At 38.0% G+C, this 26,569-nt stretch overlaps 1 protein-coding gene across 1 annotated transcript in view; it reads right to left on the reverse strand.

Annotated features, from left to right (window-relative positions):
- Window positions 1-1,128: 1,128 nt before the first annotated feature.
- GRB10 (growth factor receptor bound protein 10) overlaps window positions 1,129-26,569 on the reverse strand; it is a 145,223-nt gene continuing 119,782 nt past the window's right edge. Inside the window, exons 6-17 of the mRNA XM_017814902.1 lie at window positions 25,161-25,317; window positions 19,420-19,535; window positions 17,333-17,407; window positions 14,139-14,276; window positions 13,500-13,610; window positions 12,232-12,330; window positions 10,662-10,739; window positions 9,883-9,999; window positions 8,938-9,004; window positions 7,856-7,943; window positions 5,039-5,132; window positions 1,129-4,247 (exon numbers count right to left, since the gene is read on the reverse strand). Coding sequence (XP_017670391.1) covers window positions 4,101-4,247; window positions 5,039-5,132; window positions 7,856-7,943; window positions 8,938-9,004; window positions 9,883-9,999; window positions 10,662-10,739; window positions 12,232-12,330; window positions 13,500-13,610; window positions 14,139-14,276; window positions 17,333-17,407; window positions 19,420-19,535; window positions 25,161-25,317 — 1,287 coding nt within the window. The 3' untranslated portion in view covers window positions 1,129-4,100. The remainder of the gene's footprint in view (window positions 4,248-5,038; window positions 5,133-7,855; window positions 7,944-8,937; window positions 9,005-9,882; window positions 10,000-10,661; window positions 10,740-12,231; window positions 12,331-13,499; window positions 13,611-14,138; window positions 14,277-17,332; window positions 17,408-19,419; window positions 19,536-25,160; window positions 25,318-26,569) is intronic.

Here is a 26,569-nt window from a genome sequence, read left to right on the forward strand (position 1 = left end):
TGTCTGTTCCAAATGCAATATATACAATAAAGTACGCTGAGGTTTTGGGGTTGATTTTTTTGATTTTGTTTGTTTGGGGTTTTTTGTTGTTTTGGTTGTTTTGTTGTTTGTTTTTTTTTTTAGAGGTTTGTGTAGAATTATAGTCCTTGACTTTTAATGATTACAGAGGGGGCCAGTTTCAATGTTAGCATGGCTTCCTTTAAGCAAGAAATAGGCATCTTCAAACCTTTTGGAAGCAAGCAGTCCCCTTCATTAACTCAGTGCAAAAGTAACTTGCTGTGTGAAGGATAGTGAACTCTAAGCACTTTAATATGCATCTCCAGATAGAAAAAACTTGGCAAATATCAAAACCCAAAGGAAGTACTCTGCCTCTATGTGCTGATGAATTTCATAATGCTAACATACTAACTCATGCCACAGTTTAGTATAATTTATATGAAGATGAAGCATGCAGAAGTAGTCAGAGTGTGACAAAGTCTTGAATGCATTTGATGGCTTCTATGGATTAGCAAGGCAGAAACAGGAAAGGATTGTGTCCAACTAAAAAGTGAAATATTCCTAACCTTCTGTTATTCCATCTACCAGAAGAACAACCAATTGCCCCTCGCCCAACCCAGATTTTTTAAGGAAGAACATATTTCGTGAAGATGTGCTTTTCCAGACAAATGCTGATAGACCACTCGAACACAAGGATTACAGGCATGAACAACTGCTTTCTGAAAGCACTATTGAAAAGTTTTCTGATCCAACAGCTATCAGGCCAACAAAGCGTTTTATGCAGAGTGCACATTTTCAGTGAGTTATAGCTTTATGACCTGAAAGATGCACATGCTATGTTTTCCTGATTTGATTTTAGCAGCCTTCCCAAATGAATAAATGTCGTAGCAGAATGTCCCCAGTAATTTTCCTCAAACAAAAGGGGCAAACAAGTTTTTTTCTAAACAAAGTGCAGTCTGTCCTAATAAGAATCTTAAGACAGAACAGCCAGAATAAAGGTATCTTGGGGATTGTGTTTTCCTCTTCACTCTTCTTAAAAGCTGTTTAATGCAACCCACCCAATTAACTCTGAATTAAGGCAAGAGAGACATAGTGTACAGATATATTCAAAAGACGACATTCATTCCAATATAAAATGAATAGCATTGTATTAACGTTTATTTCTAATTACAAGAAACAGAATATCAGTCCCTTATTTGTACAAAAATACCTGAAAGATTACAATTAGGTTCACAAGCCAAAAAGCTATTTACAGTATGAAGCAAAGCATATTGAATAAAGGTTTTGTCTCTTAAGTTAATACCTTTTGCATTCCCTGAAACTTTAAACTTTATTTCATTTTACAGTCACTAAATCTTGCATTGTGACAATATAATTTACGATAAGCAAGTCTTGCCACTGGAAAGGTGCATTGATTGGTCAAACTGTCAGGTATTTAGTGCAGAAAAGATAAGACAAAACATCTAAACTGAGGCACGTGTTTCTTCAAGATTAATTAACAAATAAAAAGTTTTTTTGTACTTTAACACCTATCGTAACATAACTTAACTAGTAACCTCATTACCAAAATGGTTTGGCATTTTCCTTCTCAACATATTCAAGATTGCTACATGAAGTATTTATTTAGAAAATAAAATCACAGGCAAAAAGATAAAAATTCAACAGGCTCCAAAACAACCCTGAGCATCCCCTTTACATTCATGTCATTTAAATACAAAAATAAGAGTCAAATGTCCTTCAGTCCTTGGTATTCTGAGCTGGCAGCCAGCTGAATCTGTTGGAAAACTAAGGTGGCATTGACTGTTTTCCAGCAGAAAGAAGACAAAGCAGTGATCTGCTTAAGTAAGATTGTTGCCACTTTGAAGGTGGTCACTTTCTCAAAACAGCTCACTTTAGCTGGGAAGAGTACAAAATACTAAGTCAACCATCTACATACAAAAATCATGGTTCATAGTCAAACTTTTATTCTCAATTTAAATAAGATGCAAGGTTTTTTTTCATAAATATGAAACACTGCAAATACTATCCGCCTACTGGGAAAAATGCATGGTTGTCACTAAGCTATGTAAACAGAAAAACTTAAAACTACAGCATAAATGGTCTTATTAAACTGGTAATGTAGTCGATACAAGTATCTTTTTTTCTCCTAATAGGGGCCAAATAGAAGCATGCAAAGTGAAGTCAGACTTAAGTTAGCTTAATTTCAAGGTTTTAAAATACATTGTCTAGAAAGCAGGAACACTCATTTCACTATGTACAATTAAAAAAAAAACAAAACAAAAAAGGCTTCTACTAAAAACAAAATCAAGTTTCTTCATTTTTAGTATCTAGACATTGAATGGAAAAAAATACTAAATGTGTTCTGTAAACTAAAATACAGTGTTTCTATACCATTGACATAGTTTAAGCTGATATGGATGACTCAGGCAGGTTATGGTTTGTCTTAAGCTATTCTTAACACTACATGAAGACCTAAAAGTGTAGGATTGAATTTCCTTCTTTACCCTTTCAGATGGCTAGGATTTCAAACCCAGTGGCAAATACTAAAGATGAATTAGCCCGTGTAAATCATTTACCATCCTAAGAATGCTCTGTTCTGCACTACGCTCTGCAAGTTCCCAGGGTGGAATACTCCTCATTGTGGCTAACGGCACGAAGCACTGGGAAGTTGTTTCACTTAAAGCAGTTCCTGCACCGACCGCGTTGTTGAAAGAATGATTTATTTGCAATTGGAGGATCAAGGTGGGACTTGTCCAACTTTAATACCGATTTATCATCAGAAAGAGTTATTGTGTAAACATTAAATAATTCATTTAAACATTAACAATAAAGTAGTTCTGATGACAAACCAGCATCAGAGCAAGATACATGCCTGTCTGCCATTCGGTAGCATATATGACACAGGGATCACCAGTTATCTCGATGGATGACATTGCCAGCAGCTAGTTCACAATCAAATCCGTTTCTATTCCCAGTATGTTCTTTCTCACCATGTAAACTTCCACGGCCCTACAAAAAGCAGAAGGGGTACAGTTCTTCTTATGCCCTGTCCCCAGGTGAGCTTTGTGTCACTGTAGCTCTACTATGTGGAAAGAGCTCTTTGAAACAGTCTGAAAATTCAAGGAGCTATAAAGCTAAAAACACTGGTTTTTAATTTTTTTTTTTTATTTTGTCATACTAAGACTACCCGCAGAAGACTCTTCTCACAAAAAATGGTGGTTTCAAATACAAGTGTAGTCATTCAGTCCTATTCTATTTAGTAACAGTAAGTTTCCTCAGGAAAACAGTCAAAAGGCTGTAAAAAACAAACCACCACTCCAATAATAAAAATTTGTGCATAGAATCTAATACAGTCTTTGCATGACTGGATGCCACTAATATGCCATCAACACACTACAGCCATAATGCTACAGGTCAACAGTTTTAAGAATATGTGTATTGGTGGTATGTTCTTTTAGAATTGTATCCTCATTGCTTCTTCAAAGACATCTGCAGATCATTGAACCTCAGGTCTCCAGAGAAGTATTGAGACATGCGCGCGCGCACACACACACACACTTCTTGATTTTCTTCTAGATCCTTTTAGGCTGAAGCATTCCATACATTTTAGGGTGCAGATTAATACCCAACTCCTGCATGAATTTTAAAAGCCACATCAGCTCCTAATATAGGCTGCATACAATATCCGAAACAAAGTAGGAGTGCAAAAAAAGTGATCAATACAAAAAGTAAACACACTAGTCTCAATTGTCAAGATTATTCCAGGGCAAGAGTTCTTTTCAAAGATTTCTCTTCACACTTGTTCCTGTTAAGTGGCCCAGCCAAGATAGTTTCCAGTTTTGTTTCAAATTTACTCATTGTTTTACAGACCCTCCCCCCATTTTTGGGATGCTGGGACACTCAGCAGCAATTACTCTTAGGTGTTAGACAAACCAGCAATCTTGGTCTGTTGGCACCTGTCGAATCCATCCCTTTCAGAGTCCCAAGGTGCATAATATTCATTTTTTTTACCAACTTACAAATCTGCCAATTCCCCAGTGTCAACGTTCTCTTACAATTACTCTTCTAGCAAATCCAGTCTTCAGTGAGAGTCAGATTTGAGGTCATAAGGCCACTCGGATACAGTGGTGTTTGAGTTTGCAGGGCAAGACTCCTTTGTTTAGTTGATAGAATTCAACAAGCTGGATAAGATCACTGAATTTGGTGTTCCCATCATCCAGGCTGAAAAATATCTGTCCATCATCTTCACACTAGGGAAACAAAACATCCTTTTTAAGTTAGACTGCACATGAAGAGATGCAAGTATGACAAAAAAGTACCACCAGTGTGTGACATAACATAAAAGATGGGCACTGCCCAAACAACCTAGTGCCCAGAGTTCTTCATGAAATCATGCACAGCACCAGAGAAAACATATGTTAACTCAACTTGGAATATTTTGTTTATGAAACTGAAAGCTCGTGGGCAGAGTAATTGAAAGTTGTAGAGACAGCACTGGACTTCATTATATAAAATGAAAATACCCCAAAAGTATTTGTTAGCTGTTTGTAAAATTGGCAGGCTAAACAAGAGAAGAGGATCAATACAAAGGTTTACATGATCTTAAATTTTTGGTGCTTTTTTGATCAAGATAAAAATCAAATTGTTTCCCAGCATCTCAGTGTAACATTATTTGAAGCTCAACATTATTGGATAACCTCTAGAATAAAACTTTTTAAAGTTTCCCTAAGTTATTCTATGTTTGCCTAAGTGACAGGCAGACAACAGCTGCTGTTGCTTCTGTCAGTCACAGAGAACAAGTTCTGTGCATTACAGAGACTTGTGTAATGTAGTGACTTACACTAGTTTTCCGGGCAATGTTAATAAATAATTAAAATCAGACATTTCACAATTGTAAAAAATACTTGCTAATATACTTGCTAATAGGAACACCCCTGTTAATTACATCAGTAATTAATAAGAGGTCTTCTCAGATGTTGACGAAAGCTTCATGATTTAAAATTTTCGTTTTTGTTATCAGTATCAAAAATAATCTACTTACCGGCAAGATTTGAAAATGCTTTATTTTTTGATGATGACACAGCGTAAGTACAAATGCCTTTGGATTGCTTTGGCTGTCCCGGAGAAGAAATAATCTAGGAGAGAATGTTTTTAAGAGCAAACTGAATACTGCAATCTATTTCTTCATAAATAATCAGAACTACTAAGTAATTTTGTGCCACTGCCTAACTCTTCTTTAGTTGCATTAACAGGCAATTCCATAACTGGCAATTTGCTTTCAATTTTTATACCGTGGCTATGCAACAATAATAGATGAAACAAGAAGTGAAACATATATGACAGTAGTTCTTCCCCTAAGAATGTACATATGACGCTTTCTTTAAGGTTCTCTGTAACTCAGCTTTCCGTTAATGATAGGTACTCTCATGAAAAAAATATTATCATGAAAAAAATATTATCATTTAACTCCTGAGCAAGTCTGAATTTCTGTAGATTGGAAAGTAATATATGCAAATCTGTTCCCACTCTCCAGTATCTTGCATCAGTCCACAAAAATCCAGTGTCAGCAAAATTACATTTATGTTAAATGGCTGCAATTGCACAGAAATAGCTTAGTACTTTCTTAAAATTACTTATCAGGTAAGTAGCTTCCACATTATCAAGATGGGGAAAATACACACTGACTTTTCCTCTAGAACAGTCACAGTATTTTTCCCTTGGCATCACTGGGAGAAAATGTACTTTAGCAGTACAGATAGCAACACCATACACTATCTAACTGTGACTTTTAAGTTGACTCACAAAATTGAAGTCCTAACTCAAATGGTTAAATACATATAATAGGAAGAGGAGAAAAAAATCTGGCTAAAAACCCCCACATTTTCTCCCCTTGACATTTATGAACCAAGGAAGCAGATCTTCTCCATGCCACAGAAAACAAGAATATACCTTTGGCACAAGGCTTACAGCACTAATCACTAGTGGATTTGTGAGATGGCCCAATACAGTATGGGGGCAGGCCTCAAGCCCTCTTAATTGATAATCACTAAGCCAGGAACACACTTTTCCAAGGCTGAGTTGCAAGAACTGCTTGTAGTCTTAGGAACCCAAAAGAATTTACTCCAGCTCCTCAGAATTGATTGAGAAATGTCAATACCACAAAAATGCACCATCATAACCACTGTCAGTTCAGTAATCAGAGACAGGCATGTCTTGCCACCATCAGAAACCATGAATGGTATTTGACATTCCTTTTTAGTCCTAGGAAGACCAGATGTGTGGCAAAGGGACAAAAGCCCTTATACATTAGGATCCATGTCAGGGAGAAAGGTCTTACCTGCCCTGTGGTACTGCAGTTCATGCAGGTATCTCTAAATTATCTTTCATGTAGCTGTTTCAGATAATGCATGTTATCATAAGCTGGTGGCACAAAGCAGAGCTCTGCACAACTGAAACTGCAACAGTTTACTCAACCTCTGGCAAGCAACTGGCTCCTACACAAACAATGACTATAAAGATAGATGCATCCTCAACAATAGCTTCTAGAGACAGTCAAAGATAGCAGTATCGGCTGCATATATACGTTGCTGAACCTCTTCCATGAGCCATCGGGAGACTGTTAACTTTCTACCTTCTTTTGTTCAAGAACACACAGCAGGAAAACATAGGCAAGATTTTTCCATCCTGAAAATCACAATCCTTAGATCTTGGAGCATATAGGTAACGTAGGTCTTTTGTCACTGCTGACTGACCTTGCTACAGCCAAACTAACCAATCTTCACGGTCCATGGTGAGTAAGCTGACTAGGCACAAATTTAACACCTCCTCAAAGGCATTAACACAACATATTCCTGAAAACTTCGTGAAGGATAGGCCACCAGATTCCTAAGGCAACAAGTCAAAATGACCCCAAGATTATAAAGATCTGTAGTGTGAGAGAACCAGAAACCCAACAAGTCAGCAGTGCTCCTTTGCTTTCTCAGCCTCTTCTCCATCTGACCTGTGAAGTTAAAACCCTTAGCCCAGCCTTAGCCCAGCCAAGACCCCAAAACAACAAATAAACGCTGCTTGATAAATATGTATATGCACTACCAACTTCTATTTCTCTAATGTATATTATTCTTCACAAAGATTAGTGTTCTGAATCAGAAAGTCAGAAAAACCGAAGAAAGGTTTAAACTTAACTGTCTTCTGAGAAGCCAACATGGACGTTTCTACCTTAACCCTGACAGCAGTTAGGTTAGTGAACCAAAGACAACCATGCTTTTCCTATCCTACAAATAAAGAACTGCCGAATGCAGTTCAAGCAACTTTCCTTCAATAACCATAACTCCATATAAATGAGGGAAACAATGATACAGAAGATACTTAAATCTCAACTAAAGACATTTTAGAGAGCACTTAAGTTACTTTCACTTCTTTGCTCTAGAACAGAAACAAATAGTGAGAAATCACCATTAACTGCTCTGATTCATGCAAAAGAGCACAAATGACATTATAAATTTGTGGCAAATGGTTAAGTACAGCTTTCTCTAAAAAATATATCCTCAATGCAGATTACAAGAATTAACTATTTTCAGATTCTAACAATCTCTAAAAGTTGATTGCCTCTGTTAGAAAAAAAGAAAGCAGTTTAAGTGTGTTTCTAAGATTTTATTTTTCAAATTAAGAGTTAGGATCCACTCCTACAAACACGCACTCTGACTTTTTGAAAGCCAGGCAGGTTATAATGGGACTACTCGAGAATCGGGTTACTCAGAAGTGTTCAGAAACCTGTAAACCATTACCAGCAGAGGCTGCGCTCTTGTCTATAAAGCTCACCATCGGACCATAAATACTAAGCAACAACAGTACCTACCCATCTACAAGCCCTTGTTGCTTAATAATCCTGTGAGATTCTTCTCTAGAGATTCTGCCGTGAAACCAGTGCTGTGTCCTATGAATAACTGGAGGCGAGAGGGAAAAGAGGGAAAGAGAAGATGGTTAAAAGCAGTTACATGTGCAACATTTTTTTCCATGCACTAATTATTTACACATTTTAAAAGTGGGTATATATATTTTTGTTATAGATATAAAGTATCTTCCATCAATCTATATTAAAAAAAAATCAAAAAATGCATCTACTTAATATACCAAATAGAGAGGCATTATTTCATGTATTTTCTGATTTGCAGATGTACAATGAGTTAACAAGAGAAATCTCATATTGCCTTTTCATAGCTTCTTGAAAATGTTGGCACTAACAATTCTTAGAAGACAATGCATAAGCTAATGGGTTAGAATCAAGTCTCTTTAAGTCTCAAATATAGAAAAACACTTTAGCTTGTGCTTTCAAGAGCAGAGTTTTCCCCAAATATTTTATGTTTATTGTTTATTTTTCAAATGGTATTTTTAAATTCTGTTCAACAGAGTAGAAACACAGAGTAGCAACAGAGAATAGCTGTGTTTCCTTTAAGAAGTTCAGGATATTAATATGAAATTTCCTATTATTTTAATAAACTTACAATCTCAGATGTTCAGGACTTGCATTACAGGCATACATATTTTACATTAGTCAGTTATTATGGAATGAATTCCATTTTGAAAACTCTCATTTTTACTCTTTAAAAATTAACAGATCACTCATTGACTTTTCTTGTCTGAAACGGGGAATTGATTTCTGGATTGTTTTAAATGGAAACATTTATGGAGTGTCTATTTTTATAAAATCTGAGTTTCAAAAGACTTAGTTCTGAAGAAAAGCTTGAGTGTGCCCTCAAAGGAAAACAAGTTCCTTCTACTATGCCTGTATGGGTAAGCATGTTAATGACACAGAAGCTACTGATAAACATAAACAGCGTATTTTACATCAATACTACATGACTGCACTCTATATAAAATACAGCTTTTCTTTACCCACAGAGGTCTCTGATACTATGCTTACAAACCAGCAGAATTTACCTGTACTCAGTGTGGAAGGGTGGAGTGGACTTTGGCTACCCAAGATGTTCATTCTTGTGCTACGTTTCTACAGAGAAAATGAATTACCGTTAAATCCACACTAATGTTTCAACAGAAGAGAATTAGTGAACATGCAATACAGATTTAATTTACAGGAAACTGGGGGCTGGGCAAATTTAATGCAAGAATGGGAAAAAGAAATGCAACTTTGGAGGGGGCTAATCTACAAGCAGCAGTTCATTTCAGTTGGCTTAAAACACAAGCCAGATGTTAATGATGAAAGCTCAGTATCTAAAAAAATTTAAAAAAAAAAAAGGAAAAGGAAAAAAATGAGAGAAAAAAAGAAAAGTCTGATATGTCTCTGCTCAGGCAAAACACCAGGCACTCAGTAAACCAAGCAGTGTTTCCCTCCCGTACATAAAGCACCAGCTAATGCTTCAGTAATGACTTCTTTTCCCTAAAAGACGAGCATGTGGGAAAACTTGTACTGCAGCTGTCTGTCCACAAGACACTATAAACAAGTTACATCAGTTTTCATTGCAAGAGGTCCTGCCTCTTGTATATTCTGCAATTAAACTTACTGGGAGCAAGCCATTAGTCAGAGCCCCAGCCTCTTCCATGTGGGGAAGCATTTAATTTGACATATTCCTCCTCAGAGACTGGTTTTGCAAACTGGCAGTAAAGTTCTGGTGGGTCTGCTTTCCCCCTCAACTTTCCTCTGGACACTAGGGGGACAGAGAAGCAGTGGTAGAAGGTTGTTGTGAATGTGACAGTTTTGCTAAAGATGGATATTGACTTTCAGATCTGCATGCTTGCAGTGTGATTGCTTCAGGTCGGAGCTAAGCTATACTGTGACCAGCACTGCACTAACATCATAGCGCACACTGTGTTTTGGCTCTCAACAGACACTGATTGCAAAAATAGAAAAGAAGAGAAGATAGCTACCCTCCAAGCATGTCCTTCTTCCAAGGCAGCACTCTGTGCTTCAGCAGGATTTTCAATAACTCTTCCTATTTGCCCCGAAAAATCCATTGCTACTAGTGAGTTTTCAGATACACTTCTCTGAAAAGGAATTTTCACTTGTTTCAAAAAACAGGAAAAGAAAAATCCAGCTTGAGAGTTTAATTTCAAAATGTTTTGGTTTCAGAAGACTGTCCAAGGTTCTCCTTCAACATCACGAAAAATATATCTCATTTTTTATCTCTTTCAAAAGATTCACTGACACAAAAATAGATGGCTTTTCTTTTTAGGCCATAGGGGAGGGAAAGGATTCAAAGGCTGAGAATAAAATCTGTATTGCTCAAGTTGCCCACTTGCCCTATTACTATATTCCAGTCATTTTCAGGGCCAGTTGGGATCCAAATATAGGATCTTCACTTTTAGATAGTTAACAGTCAGCTCTTGGCCCAGCCTATTTTAAGAAATTTACGTGTTAGTTTTGCCAGACCTAAGCTGGCTTCTGCAGAGACAGCCAGATGTCTCTCTACTGTACGTCTCAAAGAGCATGACATAGCCAAGATTTTTCAATCATGTGGATCATGTAAGCCTGAGATAATGGAGAGCCAACCACGAAAACTGTACTCATGCAAAACATGAACTTTACATTGATTTGCTGCACAATGCTGAATTTACATTTCTTAGTGTAAAATTTTCCACTTTTAAAATGCAAAAGCAAATGTATCTTTTCCAACATCGTATGTCAATGAGGTAAGTTCATTACTTACTACTGGAGTGGAAAAGTGTGGAAGCATGGCTTTTCGCTGCTGGGGAATTCTGTAATTCTGATACAGTAGCATTCCATACTGCAAAAAGAAATGCAAGGACACTATTATTCAAATATATACCTTAGGAAAAAACTGTAGTGTTTTCATAATACCACTTACATTGGAGCAAGGTGCCACCAGTTTATTTTCCTGATCAGAAGCTGTCCCAAAGCAATTTGCATTGAGCAATAGCAATTGGCAGGTGGCAATCAAGCTGTTAATACACACACGTTTTCTTTAAAAAATAGAAGCCTGAGTGAAATACACAGGTAATTTCTGCCACTCTCAGCAATCACCAGAGCTATCACTCTATTTTCCTTGTAGAATACAAGCTTTCAGTCGAGGTCAGAACACACATATTAATTGCCTTCTTTTTACCCTCTAGTAATGTGAACTTAAAAATATTCTGCATAAGGCATTCAAACTCAGTTTTCGAAATGATAAAAAATAAGAACCTTTCTAGTTCACTAGCTCTTTCAATAAATTTCATCAGGAAATAACACTTGGTACTTTTCATATCCTTATAAAAATAAGGTGATTGAATTCCAGTCATGCTCCTCGTTGAACATGATAAATTTTAGCAACACTAGTAGCTAGGATGGTAGGAAAACACCTACTCAGTGCATTCCCTAGAGGCACAGTGCTGAAGTATAGCAACATTGCTTACTGAATGCTCTAACTGAAATGGTTTATACAATTTGTGAACAGGGTAATACAGGACTATGGAAAGCTAAAGGTGAATAAAAAGAAGGGTCACAGACAAAGCCTTGAGGCACAGCCTTAATTTTCACTGATTGTACACCCTTAATCATCTTTCAGTGTTCCTTAAAAACAAAAACCTTTTTTTCTGTACATAGGATGTAGTAAGGTATACAGAAGGACACAGCAGTTTTCAAGACAGCACATTCAGGGGAAGACCTAAAACCAAATCAGAACTTATGCACATTTTCCTATGAAGACCAGGAAGTTCTCTGCTTCAAAGGGCACAAAATAGTCAGCTTTCTCCTCAGTTCCCTCCATCCTGATTTTGTTTCAAAAAAAAGATGAAGCCTCCTACCATATTACCAAGAAATTTCATTGTTTGTTGTCAGATATAAATTACTTTCACCTGGAGATAGAATTAGTTTTGTTACTTCTTTTAGTAGAACCTTCAGAAAACTAAAAAAAAAATAAATAAAAAAAAAAAAATTGCAAAAGGCACTCTGTTCTAGTTAGGAGAACCACTTACCATTATCAAAACATTAGCTTTATGATAACTTGAAAATACCTTGTTAAGGTATTTTGATTCATCCACATATCTCAAATTAGGATCCAAAACTAAAATTATACTTGATTCATATGTGAAAGGAATAGAGCTCAGTCCTGTGCTTAAAATCTTAGGTAGGGCAGGCCTGCCTGGCATTTTGCTCTTACCTGTATTGTTTTGGAACAGACGACATTTAATAATGTAGGTAATTTCTCATGAACAAAGTAACAAATGCAATTTAACTCTAGATGTAGCCTTGCACAAGTAGAAGAGATTATTAGATACCTTGAGGAGTCGAAAGGCAGTCATCCAGCACGTCCTGCTTTGCTCATCTTCAGCACATAACAACCGCAGTTCCTTAGTTTCATTTCTCACTCTGTTGGGCTTTAAAGTGTTAGAGGGAAGTCAGCTACATTCAACAGAAAACCAACAGCACAACTAAGTTTACTGCAGAGTAAAGTCAGGTGCAGTATTAATCTTAAGAACTAGCCAGAAAAAGCTCACACCGCTCTGAATTAAAGTTCAGGAGAGGCTGAGCATGCTTTGAAAGAAATCACTGCCTCAGTTGGGTCTAGCAAGATAAATGTTGGTGCCTTCTGACTTTCAAGAGTTAGACTCCTTGAGGGTCCCTTCCAACTCAGGATATTCTATGATGCTATGTTTTGAAATAACCTGCAGTTCTGGCAGTTTATAGGAACAAGGTACTCAGGCCATGTTACAACCAAACCAGGCATTTAGTTTCATAAAAAACCCATAGGTTTTGGTTGTTAGGGTGGGGTTTTTGTTGTTTTTGGTTTTTTTTTTCCAAATCTGTGAGAAGTTTTATAAGCTCCTATTTTGAGATGAAGGATGAAAGTTTCCATAACTGGCTGAGGATCAGTCCTGCTGCCAGTCTCTTTGATGCAAACCCTTATTGTCTAGCTCTGGAATGGCTGGTAGGAAGGAGACTAGTTCACTGCTGTCAATAAAATCAGCTTCCAGCCTTATTTTCTTCTCAGAAAATTACACTTTTCAAAGTTTAGAAATACTGTCCAAATCAATCTATCAGCACAACAGTTTTAAAAATTTTCAAAGGCAACTGCTTATTCTTATTTTCATTTTTCCAAGACAATCTTCCTCTTTAAATAAAGGCAAACCTCTGGCCCATAATAATGATAAAATTACTACCCATCAGAGCTTGATCCTTTGTTGCTGTATAATTTTGGTGCTCACTGTCCACAGAAACTTTTCTATTCAATTAGAGTACTTGGAAAAAGTTTTCATCTGTGAGGTGAACCAAGGCTGCCTCGCAGGCACACTATGCTTCAGCAGTGAGCTGCTCTTGCACAGAAATTTCCCAAACCAAAGGAGCACCAGATAAAATGTTAAAAATGTCTCATAAAATGATGATAAGATTCATAAGACATGCCTGCCAAATGAAAGATGTTAAAGATCAAGTACTCGTGACAGAAAAGGCTTGCAGAGTTTTAGACACAAATCCCATTTAGCTGCGGGTTGGGGTGACTGAGCTACCAACACCATCTGGAACTTTGGAAGAATTCAATGAGATTTACCTTTATACAAAATCCATACTCTGCAGGTGCACTGTACAACTTCTTGCCTGCTATCAATGAGAAGATATTGCTGTCTTCCAGGTCAGCCAACAATTGCAAATGTCTTGGCTCCTGGGGAAATAATGTGTTTTATCACAGGTAAGTGTAAGGTTTTGGAAGATCTTGTGCAAGCTTTGCAGTCTCTCCAGCCCGGCCTCCAACAGAGGGCAGTGTACGAACACTGTTCCTCTCCCCGGCAGCCTCAAGTGGACATAGCGCTGTCACCTCTTGAATATCAGCCTACTAACTTGATACAGGAAGCTTACAAAATACTATACTTATGCAAACACATCACGTTAAAAATGGCATAGCCTATTACATTGTCCCAGAGGAATCTGAAGGTTAGCACAACTTCAGTAGCCACAATGATGTTGCCTGGCTAGTTTGGTTTTATTTTATAATGAAACTATATGGCTATATTCATGCATTGAGAGCCCAGGGCTTGACTGTCTTTTGATCGTGGCTTACTTATCCTTTTCTATGGCATAAAAACAGGGAACACTGTGTGGAGGTATTTAAAAACCAGCAAAAAACTGCCCACTGTAAAAGCAGAAAATGTTTTCACATGCTAGTACTGTGCAACTTCTTCTTTAATCTTACCTTTGAAGTTCCTTTTGTAGAACAATAAAGTCCTGATCTCCTCAAACACACGTACAGTTTCTTCCATGATTTCCTACCCAGCTCTTTCACATGCAAGAAACCTTGAATTTCAGGGCAGCTACTGGAGTTTAAAAAGTTCTGTTGGAGAGAAAAATGTAAATGAGGATTGTATCCTATGGATGGATTATAAAATTGTCACTGTATTTCCAGACCAGAGAGGTAAACAGCAAATCACTTTGCTGATTTGAGGTGCAGTTTCACACTAGGCTTAAACTGACCTAGATGTTTAATCTGATTTATGGCCAAAATGGAAATTCCTGCTCCTCCCATTTCATCTACCTAGCTATCTCCTCCCACCAGACATCTTCCTATTCTCTCTGTCAATACTTATATCTCCAAAAAGCTAAGCATTTCTCTGTATCCCCATTCTTCTTGCACTTGGCCTGAAGGGAGAGGAAGTAAGCCTATTAATTCTTAAAATAATACCTTCTCACAGCAATTTTGGCAAATTGTCTAACTTGGAAATATTGGCCAAAATCTCTGTCTTTGTCATAAAGTTTTTGAAAGGGAAGAGCCTGTTTCAGGCTTTCTGGCATTTAAGTTGTCCTAAGACAAGAGGTATAGCAGACAACAGAATATTTAATTTGAAATGTAGAGCAGTCAAATAAGTGCCAGCAATTATACCAGACTTCAAGATTCAGAAGCATTTAAGTTCTTGACATAAGTAGAGGGACCACATATGGAATAATTTGATTTGTGATATATCACAGGAAGGAAGCATTTAATTATGGTAGGAGAATTGATGGATTGCTCCCTTATTACTATGGGCCAGATGTTTAAATGACAGAGGGCTTGCTCAAGTAAGTCAAATACCAAATTAATAAATTCAACAGTATAAGAAAAATGCATAAACCTGTTTGGCTAGATGCCTCTGCAAGTCTTCAAAGTTGTGTTTTGGTGTTATTTGGTGGACAATGCCCACAGGAAACAAAACCAAAAATCAGTGCCCTGGATCAGAATTAAAAGCTATTTTTTCCCATTCCTCCTTCTCATCTCATCTAACAGCATGGAAAAAACCAGCCAATTTTCCTGCTATTTGTACTATGAATCCACTTCTCAGCTGTGAAAGGGAAAAACAAAAAGAAGATATGTTCTTTTTGTCCAGTCAGATAAAAGAAAAGTAAACTAAGATGCAGGGTTTTTTGCGTATCTCAGCCAGGTTGAGACTAGGGAAAACAGATCCTGCTGGTTTTAATGCTATTTTTAAGACTAAAAATACTAGCTCTTAATACAGTATATGATATAATGAGATGATATTTAATATTCTTCCCTGTTCTATGTGTAATTAAATACAGTGGAATTGCTCAGTGTTTAAGGTGGCCTCAGATGCAACATGTTTAATAACTAGTAGGCTTCAATAAATTACAGCTGCCACTGAAATTCTGAAAAACAGTTGTGTGGGTTTTTTTAAAGAAAAGGAATATTCAGTATAAATACTTTAAGGAATATTGTTCTTTTATGGTTAAACAATGAAACAGAGAGAATACACTTATCCTCTTTTCCTCCCCTTCTCGTGTTGTTAACCCCCATGACTTTTGCTTCTCCAGGATGGCACCTAAGTGAGCCTTCCCAGAAGAAAACTCTCGTATCTCAAGAAGTTGTAAGGTTTTCCTTTTGCTACCACTCAAATTACCCTAGGATCAAAACTTTTCTATCTTCAAGAACATCTTACTCTTTTAGGGAGTCCTGCTGCTTGTATTAACAAACAAACTCAATTCTCTACTTACACTACAGGAAAAAGGGTCCAAGATATGAACACCTCTCTTCCTACCAGTCTGTGGCGATGCCAATCCATGACAGTTTTGGTTCCTGATTACAACCTCATTGCTTGTGACTTTCATTTTTAATTCTGTAAATTGGATTGATTTTTTGTTGTTTGTTTGTTTTCCAGCTGAGAGTGGATGCTAACACTTTAAATTCTTCTCAGTGAACATGGTACCAGAATTTAACAGACTTTGATATGGTTACAGGACAAAACGAGCGCACTGTTTCAAAAGTCAGTGGAAGCTTGTTGTCTTCAAAGGGAGAGTCAGTGCATATTTGCAAACATGCAAAATGACAGAAGTCAAGCTAAAATCAGTTATTTGTATGTATACATTCTTCATATATTTGTGCCTTCTGCTTTATAATTTGCCTGGTACTCGTGTCACTGCCTTCCAGGCACCATGATCTTATATTCTTAATACAGCACTCTTTGAATAAACTGTGTTTTGAGTTGAGTGTCCTGAGTTAAATGACCCCAGTTTGAGGAAACAACTGAAATTAAAAGATTTAGACTATGAGGTTTAGATTGCAGCACTAAAATTGAGAGATTTAAGAGAATCAGTTACTGATCAGAGAGGTAACCCACTCTTCAGCACCATCCTTAAAGGCCAACTAACTGTGCCACCACCACGGTTCCTTCATGAGCAAGCAAGAAGCTCTACAGCGACATCAGAACTTCAGTATAAATGCAGCACACGTGCCACTACCATGGAGATTACACAACTCTACCAACACATATGCATAAGGTGCACACCCCTGTAATTTAATCTGGGAAGCTTTAAATGGGATTTCTTCGCAAATACTATATGCAAATTTCTACTTGCACTTACTTCTTAGGGCATTATTTTTCTATACAAAAAAGCAGCTAGTTGGCTGAACCATGGGAAAGTTGGTCCTTATTGTTAATTCTTGACAGGCACAAGCATGGGACATAAAAAGTAAAAGCAAAACCTCTCATCATCTCAAACTCATCTTCTAATATCAAGATGCATTTTTACACTTTATCTTGCGCTATGATGTGGAGTATAGAAGAGTACTTCTGTTCTGCTTTTTATAAAAGGGGTGTTTGTTTTCCTAGAAATATATCTGCCAAGACTGTTTTTGGAGCAACATTGGGTGGCCAAACCAGATACCCACAGAGTGAGTATTAATGGAACAAGTATGTGTGAACATAGCTATGAATACTTTGTGTTTACACCTCAATGCCACCGGGTAAGATCTTTGTCAGACATTTTCAACATTAGCACCATATGCTAACTGATCTTTCTCTGACCAACTCTTTCCAGACCCTTGAATTCTCTCTTCCTTCCTCTCAACCTCCCCCCTCCAGCTCCAAAACTTTTTTTGTCCATACAGATAATTTACAGTACCTGCAGAAGTTGTGACTGTGGGATACTGCCGTTTGTTTGCTGGCACCAGGCAACCATTTGCTCTGGAAAGAAGTTCTAGACAAAAAAAAGAGAAGACAATTGGAAGTCACTTTATATGTGAACACTCTTACACAAAACTAGTGAAATTTTCTTCCAGTCATTCATTTTTCGGAACTATCACTATTAAATCAATTTGGAGATCCCCTGATAGAGAAAGTAATACAAGGGCCTTCAAGTGCAGTTCTTCGCTTCCTTCTGCTCACCAGATGCCCATGCAGACAGATTGTGGGTTTTTAAAATATCTGATATACACCATTTCATAACTGCATTTCTCCATCATTTCCTCTACTACTGAGGGCTTTTGGGGATTGCTAACAGCCTCTACTTTCTTGGAAAGGACAGGATGAATGGTCCTGTAGGTTGAATATGCAGTGATTCCTTGCTTAGTGCATCAATGACTTGACTTCAGACCTTATCCTCCAGTTCCCCTTTCACTTGATATGTTTTAAAACGCTTATATAATTTGGTACAGTGAATTTACTATACACAGCAATGATATGAAGTCATTCTTGAAATTTTTAAACATTATTTGAAGCATGGAGACATGCAGAAATGACTGAAATAAAAGAATGACTGATTATAACAAGATGAATCACAACAAAAACATTTCCAGTTTAGAACATTTGTCACTCTTCGGGCAATATAAATTCCAAGTCTTTAGGACATAAAGAGAAGGACTGAAGAGGAATCACCCTTCTGCCAGGTAAGTTGCACAAAGAGTTATGAAAGCTAACATTTACAAGCCTCTCTTGAGTAGAAACAGTGCCATATGGCAACAGCTAATGCAACGGATAGGGAGCCTTCGCATTCTTACACCAAAAGAATTATTTATTCTGTGATTGCAGGAGCCTGGGACTGAATGCCAAGCATTCTGGGTTTCACTCCCATGCTCTGTTATTAATTAAAATAGACCACATGAAACCAGTGTGCTAGCTCCTATGATACCAAAACTTCTATACAACACTCAGATGTTCACGGGTTATCAGATGGTAAGATCAACAGAAGTGAAAACTTATGAACACTCCATGCACAGAAATGTTTCACACAGTAAGTCAAGGCATAGACTCTGAAACAACCACTGGCAGATGACAAGTGTACATGCAAGCACACGTGTGAGGATGCAGCAACTGTGCATCTATGAGAAAAATGAATGAGTTTATCATCTGTAGTTACTTCAGCAATGAGTTTACATGTGATCTCGTGTATCTTTTTTCTTCTCACCTCACAAATGCCTGACTGACCCAAAATCTGTTCTTACCTAACCACCTCTGGGTTATGTTTTTTCAACTATCACGAGGGGTTACACCAGCTGGTATTGTTTCACATCAACAGTCTGTTCCAACTTAATTGTTTAGATAAAATGCGAAAAGTCATCCCCAGATATGCAGTTACACAGTAACTAGTTTAAAATTATGATTTTCAAAGGATCTTACAAATACAGGAATAAGTAGTGATGACATACAATACTTTTCAACCATGGATATACATGAGGACATAGAGAGGGCAAGCTACTATGATAAGTAAGGAAGGCAGAGCATACTAGCAAAAAACACAGCCATAGGTGAAACAATGTTCAATATACATAAACTGGAAATTCCTCGTATGTAGTAAGTGCTTTAGGGGTTACCCAGAGGGGTTTTGCTTTTACTGTCAGAAATTAAAAGGTTTGGATACTGCATGCTACGTGATCAATTTGCTTCAAATCAAGTAACTTTTAAGATGATGAGTAAATTGCACTTCTGATTGTTTTTCTTAAACCAACCAAGATTCCCCTGTCTTGGTCACCCTCCAGTATAGCAACAGACATTTTGAAACAAGTATATTTGGTAACTTGAGAACACTTGAGGTTTTTAAGCTGGGAGGAGAGTAAAAGGAATTTAAACATTGGTTAAAATTTCTTTGGAAAGAATTCTGTTAGTTGGTTGCCTTTTTTTTTTTTATAATAGATGTTTAAGACATAATAATGCCCAGCAATGTTATCGCAATCCATTCCTCTGTGGTGTAAACAACTAAGTAATGAGACTCACCATGGGATTTTTGAAAAATTCATATTTTGCATAATTCTTCCTGAACAAAAATTTACTTTCACTTCCCATTGTGGATTCAACTTGAACTATGAGCTCATGATCTTCCAAGCACCTCTCTGTGGAAAAAGAACATGATGTTAACATACAGCCAACAAACAGAAGGAGAGAGATCAACTAAGAATAGGAGTAAAACAACCCAGCGTAATTCCATTACCTCTTAAGAAATCAGCAAAATACATTCTAGCTTTCAAATCACATTGTCATGAAGCAATGCTTTACTTTGTAAAGTATTACAAAGTTTAACATTATATGGCAGTGTTCTTCAAAGATTTCCTGTATCAGGGCTTCATAAACACAGATTTTCTCAAAAGGAATATATTTTTTTTGTGTGCAGAAGCTTAAATTATAAAGACGAAACTCTTTGTGTTGGCTGTATGCTGTGGGACTGGCAAGGTGGACAGGTTTAAGGGGAAAAAAAGTTACAGAAAGGCCACTGTTAGGTCTTGAACTATCACAGAAATACAGTGTCCTATTTGATCACACTCTATAAAACCAGTTCATTTCAAGGTGAACTTCAGGCCTTTATTGTAGATGCTAGACAATGGGGTTTATTATGAAAGAGGTCACAGGATCTACTTTACAGGAATACTGACAGAGACAAACGTTTTGTACACATGACAGGGCAATTTTCTGCTCTAGATTTGGTTACAAGGTAACTCCCCATAACCACTACTTCTCTGGTCAAAAGAATGGCACATCAAAGCATGAACAGATAGCTTAACAAATCCAATTCACTGAAAGCAGTAACTCTAAAGAAGGCAACTGCTCTAAGTGTGCACTACTTAATGAACTCATTATCTTTGCAAGTCTTCAGAAGTTTCCACGAAAATATTGAGGTATTTTTCAAAAGTTTTAACCAGTCAGTGCTTCCATCCCTTATATAATACAAAATTAAAAAATTAGGTCAAGCAAAACATAACTTTTGCAAAGCTTTAAACAAAATGCCTGAGACTTGCTGACTGAAGAAGTTTGGAGAGTCCCTTACCTACTTTGTGTTGCATTCCTACAGTTAGAAACGTCAGGGTGCCACCCAAGCTCTTGGGGTGTTTTCAGGATAGAAAGCAAGCAGTCATTGGCATCTCAGGAAGAGTAAGATCTTGAATGTTAATTATTGAATTTAGCAGATTAATGTATGTTCTTTGATTGAAAATTTATCCAATGTCAATGATCCCATTGTCTCTTCCACCTGCATTTAGGTTGTCAGTCATCACCAGCTCATTGATGACTTCAGCATTTACTGTGCATTTGCAATGTCCAGCCTTGCTACAGATTGTGTTTTCCAGGGGTTAACATCGAAAAATTTCCATAGTGGGCTGCTCCAGTGCATCAGCCATAACATCACTTTTAAGGGGTATTCTTTGACTAATGTGTGTGACAATGCTTTCACTGGTGGCTGTTAAGGAAGGATGTTTTTCACCACCTCAGCATTCATCACCTAAACCTGTACATTATCTAGGGGCTTCACGGGTGAAGTATCGTAGTTTAAAGCAACTTAATAAATCAAGTCTCCTTCACTTTGTGATGAGGACTGTGGGCCAATGAGGGTGGAGGGTCTGTTTTTTTTACATTATGTTTCCTCCAAAAAACATTTAATTACATTGGTATGAAACTTTATCACAGTATGAACCCCAAAAGACCACATGTTCTGTTACTGTCTGCTTCTGTGACCACACAAAGTTGTGCTCTTCGCTTTCCTAATGCACTGAAAATGGCTCACCTAAGGACAGGGACAAATTGTTCATTCTGTTCTGAGGAAATGCAGTATAGATGACCATTTGTCAACTGATTTTGTATTTCAATAGTGAGTTTCTGTAAATATATTCAGTGCCTGTTTCTTAGACGCTTTAGACAACTGACATGTATTCTGTTACTAAATCAAGAACCTTTTCAGATTCTGTGCTAATACTCCCCCAACATTTAATGTTTATATTTTTGTTTTGATGGTAAAAGCCATCTTGGAGAAAAGGTACAGCATTTCATAACAGGTTCATGTAAAAAGGAAGCTAGTCCTGGTCAGTTTGCTACTACTTCATAGGAGTTGTACACCTGGAAAGTCCTGGGTAATTTGCAGTCGGTTAGTACAAATGGGATGAACCACCACTTGACACACTAGCAACTCAGCCTCAGCCCTGCTTTGAGCTTCCTGCTACAAAACTAGACACACAGATGGCAGCCTGCTAAGTTCAATAGGTCAGTCTGTCTTCAAGTGGCATTGCTGCTGAAGTGACCAGAAATGTGTCCTTTCAGTTTATCTGATAGGCTCCATTCAGTCTCCTCTGCACACTTCCTAGAAGAATAGGCTCGTCCAGTCCCCTGCCCACCACAACCCCCCCACAATTGCTCTGTATTATTATCAAAAATTCTACAAAACTGTAGCAGTGATACAAGATGGGAGAAGGAGCTGGATGATTCCATCATAAACAACTCACAGGCATGGCCCTAAATTCCCATATAAAGAATCACTACAAATGACAAGTGGACCCCCATATGAAATAGCCCTCCCTGTGTGGGCTGTGTCTAACTGTTCCACTTTTAATTCATTCATATTAAGGCATGTAAATAAAAAAATCTATGTACAAAACTGCAGCAACGCTTTCTTCTAACCCTCACATATTTCAGAGCCTTACTACTTTTCCTTCCTGGTTCAACTATATTCAATAGGATGTATAGTCAATTCTGCAGCTGGAAAAATTAGGTTTGTAGGTAGGGCTTCTTTCAGTGTCTAGACACATGCTATTATGACGTGTCTTCATCATTATTATTTCTGCTGATGTCCAATACAGAAATCTCCATCCCCATCCTAAATTAATGATACTTAAGCACGAAGTAGCACACAAGGAGAATACCACATTTTATGAACAGGTTAGGTGTACTTCTGGTAGCAAATGAAATAACAGGACCAATTCCAGTTTCACAGACTGCTTAAATCTTGACCACAAAGCGCTTTAGATACTAGTGGTAGAGTGTAGCAGGGACCACATTTTAAATGTCAAATCTAACACTTTCTGGGGTCAAATTGTCACACCTGTGCCTCTAGTGAGAACACAAATACTTTGTGCAGTCCAATAGTTGTTTGAAGCGATTTGCAAGCACGCATGTTATTTGGAATACACGGTTAAGAGTCAGGTGAGGGTTCCTTACAAAGTGGGACCTAGAAGACCATTGCAATGATAAATATGCAGCTGGCTTCAAAAATTTGATCTTGTCCTCAGTCTGCCCAATAGTAAAAAGATGAACTGGTTCTGCAAACTGAACTCTTTTGGAAAGTAGTATTAGGCAAGATCAAGATTAAAAAAAAAGACAGTGAACTAAATGAAGGAACCCCTCTCTTTTGGTGGGCTTCAAGATTAGCACCTACAGCATTAAGTCAGCAAGGATGTATTGTGTAAGAAATAATGTCTTCTGGAAACACAGAATTCTCACTACTCTTAAATCATATTTCTTTTCACACACCATTGTTTCATACTTATACTAGCAATCTTATCTCTAGAGAAAAAATTATGGAACATCAGACACCTGATAAATTCACCTAGGATGCAGATCTTGATCTGACAGTCTCTGAAATACAGGGTAGCATTTAAGCTTCATAGAAGCAGAAATGAGCAGCCAAGTAATACAAAATTCAAACTACAATCAAAAATTGGTAGAAGGATTAAAGTTGGTATTTAATTTTTACTGACTATATCATAGTGGATACTTTGGACCCCAAACATAAGAAACCCGATGAAGTTGTCTCCCATTAAATGAACTCATTTATTCTCTTTTATGTCCACGTCCTTTCAAGTATGTGAAATCTGTATAATTATATCTTTTTTGATTCTTTAAATGCTTTTCTTCTTTGTTTGGTTGCTTTATACCCCAAAAGGCTGCATTACTTTTCACACAGATCTACTGCGTGGCATACGGAGGACAGCCCTGGAGCAGTCCCCGTGGAACAAAGTTTGGTGGCTGCTGAAGCTCCAACCTGCACACCCCGCTTCTCTGGGGGCCCGCTTTGTGCTTCAGTGTGAAACAGAGGTCCAAAGCAGGCAGGTCCCCATGTATATAAATGCAGCCCGATAAGTATCTTGCTCTTTTCCCATCATTGTTAATTACCAAGTTATTTGTGTGTAAACAGAAGCTTTTGATTTCCTAATCAGCCCCCTGCCCGATTCATTCAGAGATGTCACACACCAGAGTTTGACAGCACAATTAGTCACCATGGAAGCTATTGTGATGTCACAAACACTGAATTGTGGCATCATTGAATGAATCTGGCAGGAGAAGGATGTTGGTTACAAAGGAGAAGGCTTCTGTTTACACAATACCTTGGTAATCAGCAATGATGGGAAAAAGAATATAGAAAAAGAGAGCCTGGTAGTTTAATGAGCATTGATAAAACTGAAAATTTGTAAAGGTTTTTAGAAGCGCATGTGGCATATTAAGCTACAGAGATAAAGGTTCTGTAATTTATATCTTAATTCTTCACCTCTTGTCCTATGTCCTCAGAACTGAAAGTATATCTTAGACATATTCCAGTGGGTATTTAATCTTAATTTTTTCATATATTCTACATTAGGAGAGATAATAAAACCATTAAACAATCAGGATATCCTATGGGTTTGGGGTTTTTTTTAAGTGTTGGTCTGCAGAGCAGTGCATTTATTAGCATTTAATAGTATTGGTTTAGGGCATTACATTTCTAGCAAATCGTTTCCTTTTTTTATTTGTAAGGGTTCGGAATTACATTTTTAGACATAAAAATCCCTCTGTTAGCTACAGATAGCATTCACAATTCCAATGCTGGTGATCACAGCTTATGATTTGTCTTCCTCTGTTTTCTAGAAAAAAATTTCCCGTGAAGTATATTGACTAATACCCCAAATGCTACACTTTCTAAAGCATTATTTTATGCTACATAGAATTATAGATAGTGTTATCTGAGTGATATGCAGTTGCAAGCTGCATAGCAGAACCCTGCAACTAATCAGTGCCACAAAAAAACAGGAAAAGCAAGACTGAATAACATGAGATCCTTTCAGGTACTGTAATTAAACCAATTCACGGTGTTATTTAATTCCCCACGGTTCTTCCTCTTGCTGCCTTCTTGAAACTGTAACCATGACACCTTAATTTCAGTCAGGTGGAGGAGCTGCTGCCTGGAGAGCAGATGCCACTGCTGGTCCAGAAATTGCCCATGGATTTGCGGGTGGTGCCACCATTTTTTCCCTGCCTGAAGTCAAGTTTAGCCAACCCCCTCCCCCACCTCAGCATGTCTAGCTTTCATAAGCATTACTGTAGGTATGCAAAGCTGAGTCTGTTCACCCAGGTCTCCCAGCTGGTGATGAGCTGAGCTGTTTCATAGGACCGTACTCTAAGGATCAAGCTTAATTTGCCTAAGCTGTTTATTTGCAACAGCTTCAGACACAGCAAGGTAGCAATAGTGCACTAGTGTGAAGATTAGACAATTCTTCTTTTTTTTGTATAAAAAAACCAGAGGATGGGAAATAAGAGAAGGACTTAAAATGGCTTAAACGTTTAACACATCAAATTGTAATACACAGAAAGCACGTATGTGACTTCAGCTAATTGTACAAATAAAAGCAGTGGAAAGAAAATGTTCCGTCTGGAAGCACATTTATATGAATTACACATATTTTATGTTCCCAGGTAACCATGCCACCCCTTTGACCATTCCCTACCTAATCCTAGGTGAGGGTGATGCTCCACTAGAGTCCAGCTGTTATCATCCACACAATGACTTTTGTAAACGAGCAGCTGACAGAGGTCCCTGGCTGTCATGTCTGCTAGAATCTCGACCACTTTGCTTGTTCCATCTTCACTAAAGACTTTTACATCCTGCAACATAAAGGGTACACTTACAGATCAACAGCTCTGAACATAGGCAAACCACACAGCTACTGTAGAAAAGCATCATCCTCTTGGCATGAGGGTTCCAAGCACCTTGGCAGCCAGGACAAATGAAATGGATGATTCACTTTAGAACACTTTCTCTAGATGCCCCCTAGACCTATTTCCCCTCCCCCCTCCCCAACACCTCCCTGCACTAAACAAAGGTTCAGCAGGATTAATATGCCCACGAACACAGAAAAAGTGAGAGAGCAGGTTCTGTATAAAGCTGCATAAGGTAAGCAAACGTGAAACAATGTCAGGAGAGTACTTTGGCAACAGTGGGCGAGAGAAATCACATCCAGTCAAACACACACAATTTTCACTGCGATCCCAGAGGCCTCTGAACATTCATAGAGGAGCAGGCCAAGACCCCAAAGATTAAATATGGCTCTCTTGTTCCCCACTAACTTTTGATTGTTTCATGTGGGGAAGTCCCACTTGCAGTTTGCCGGCGGATCAATGACCTAGCACAGTCCACAGATTTCTCTCCCTACCCTGACTTCTTTTCTGATGCTAGCCTGAAAGTAGTTCAAAACCAAATGTGCATACGCTGCACATCCTAAATATTAATGGGGATGAGAGAACAAGTCAGGAACCTTCTCCCCACCTCCTGAATTATACAGATGCTTTCCTCTTTGCATTGTTCTGCTCAAGCAAGAGACACTTGCCGCAAAATTATTTCTCTGGGAAAACGTGCAGGTCCCAGATTTAAATAAACTCTGTGTTTAAAATGTTCCACATCCTAGCACGAGAAGGAGAGTCTAACAAAAACGTGGAGGGTAATTCGATATGGAAAATCTTACCTCAACAGCACGTAAAAGGCAGCAGTCGGAAGAACAAGATGGCATTTTAAATAGGGATTGCCTCTTGAGAGTTAGTTCTCTGCCTCCGCCGACCCTGTGCAGCCTGCGGCTGGGCGCTCGGGGTGCCGGCGGTGTCAGCGGGTGGCTGTACCCTACCTGTCACGTAGACCCTGCTATGGGGACTGTTTCTGGGGAGGGAAACAACTCTGCCAGGGCTCCACTCAAAGGGTTACACGCAATCTTTGCGGTAGTGAATCAAACCACACAGTGCAGACCAATCCTAGCCCTCCCTCCGACTGATGTAATCATTTCCCACACACTATCAGACTTCCAAATTATTCCCGCCTCCCCCACCCCCCCCCAAAAAAAAAAAAAAAAAAAAAAAAAAAAAAAAA

This window comes from Lepidothrix coronata, unplaced genomic scaffold, assembly GCF_001604755.1.
Source record: "Lepidothrix coronata isolate B3197 unplaced genomic scaffold, Lepidothrix_coronata-1.0 Scaffold47, whole genome shotgun sequence".
Lineage (NCBI taxonomy): Eukaryota > Metazoa > Chordata > Aves > Passeriformes > Pipridae > Lepidothrix > Lepidothrix coronata.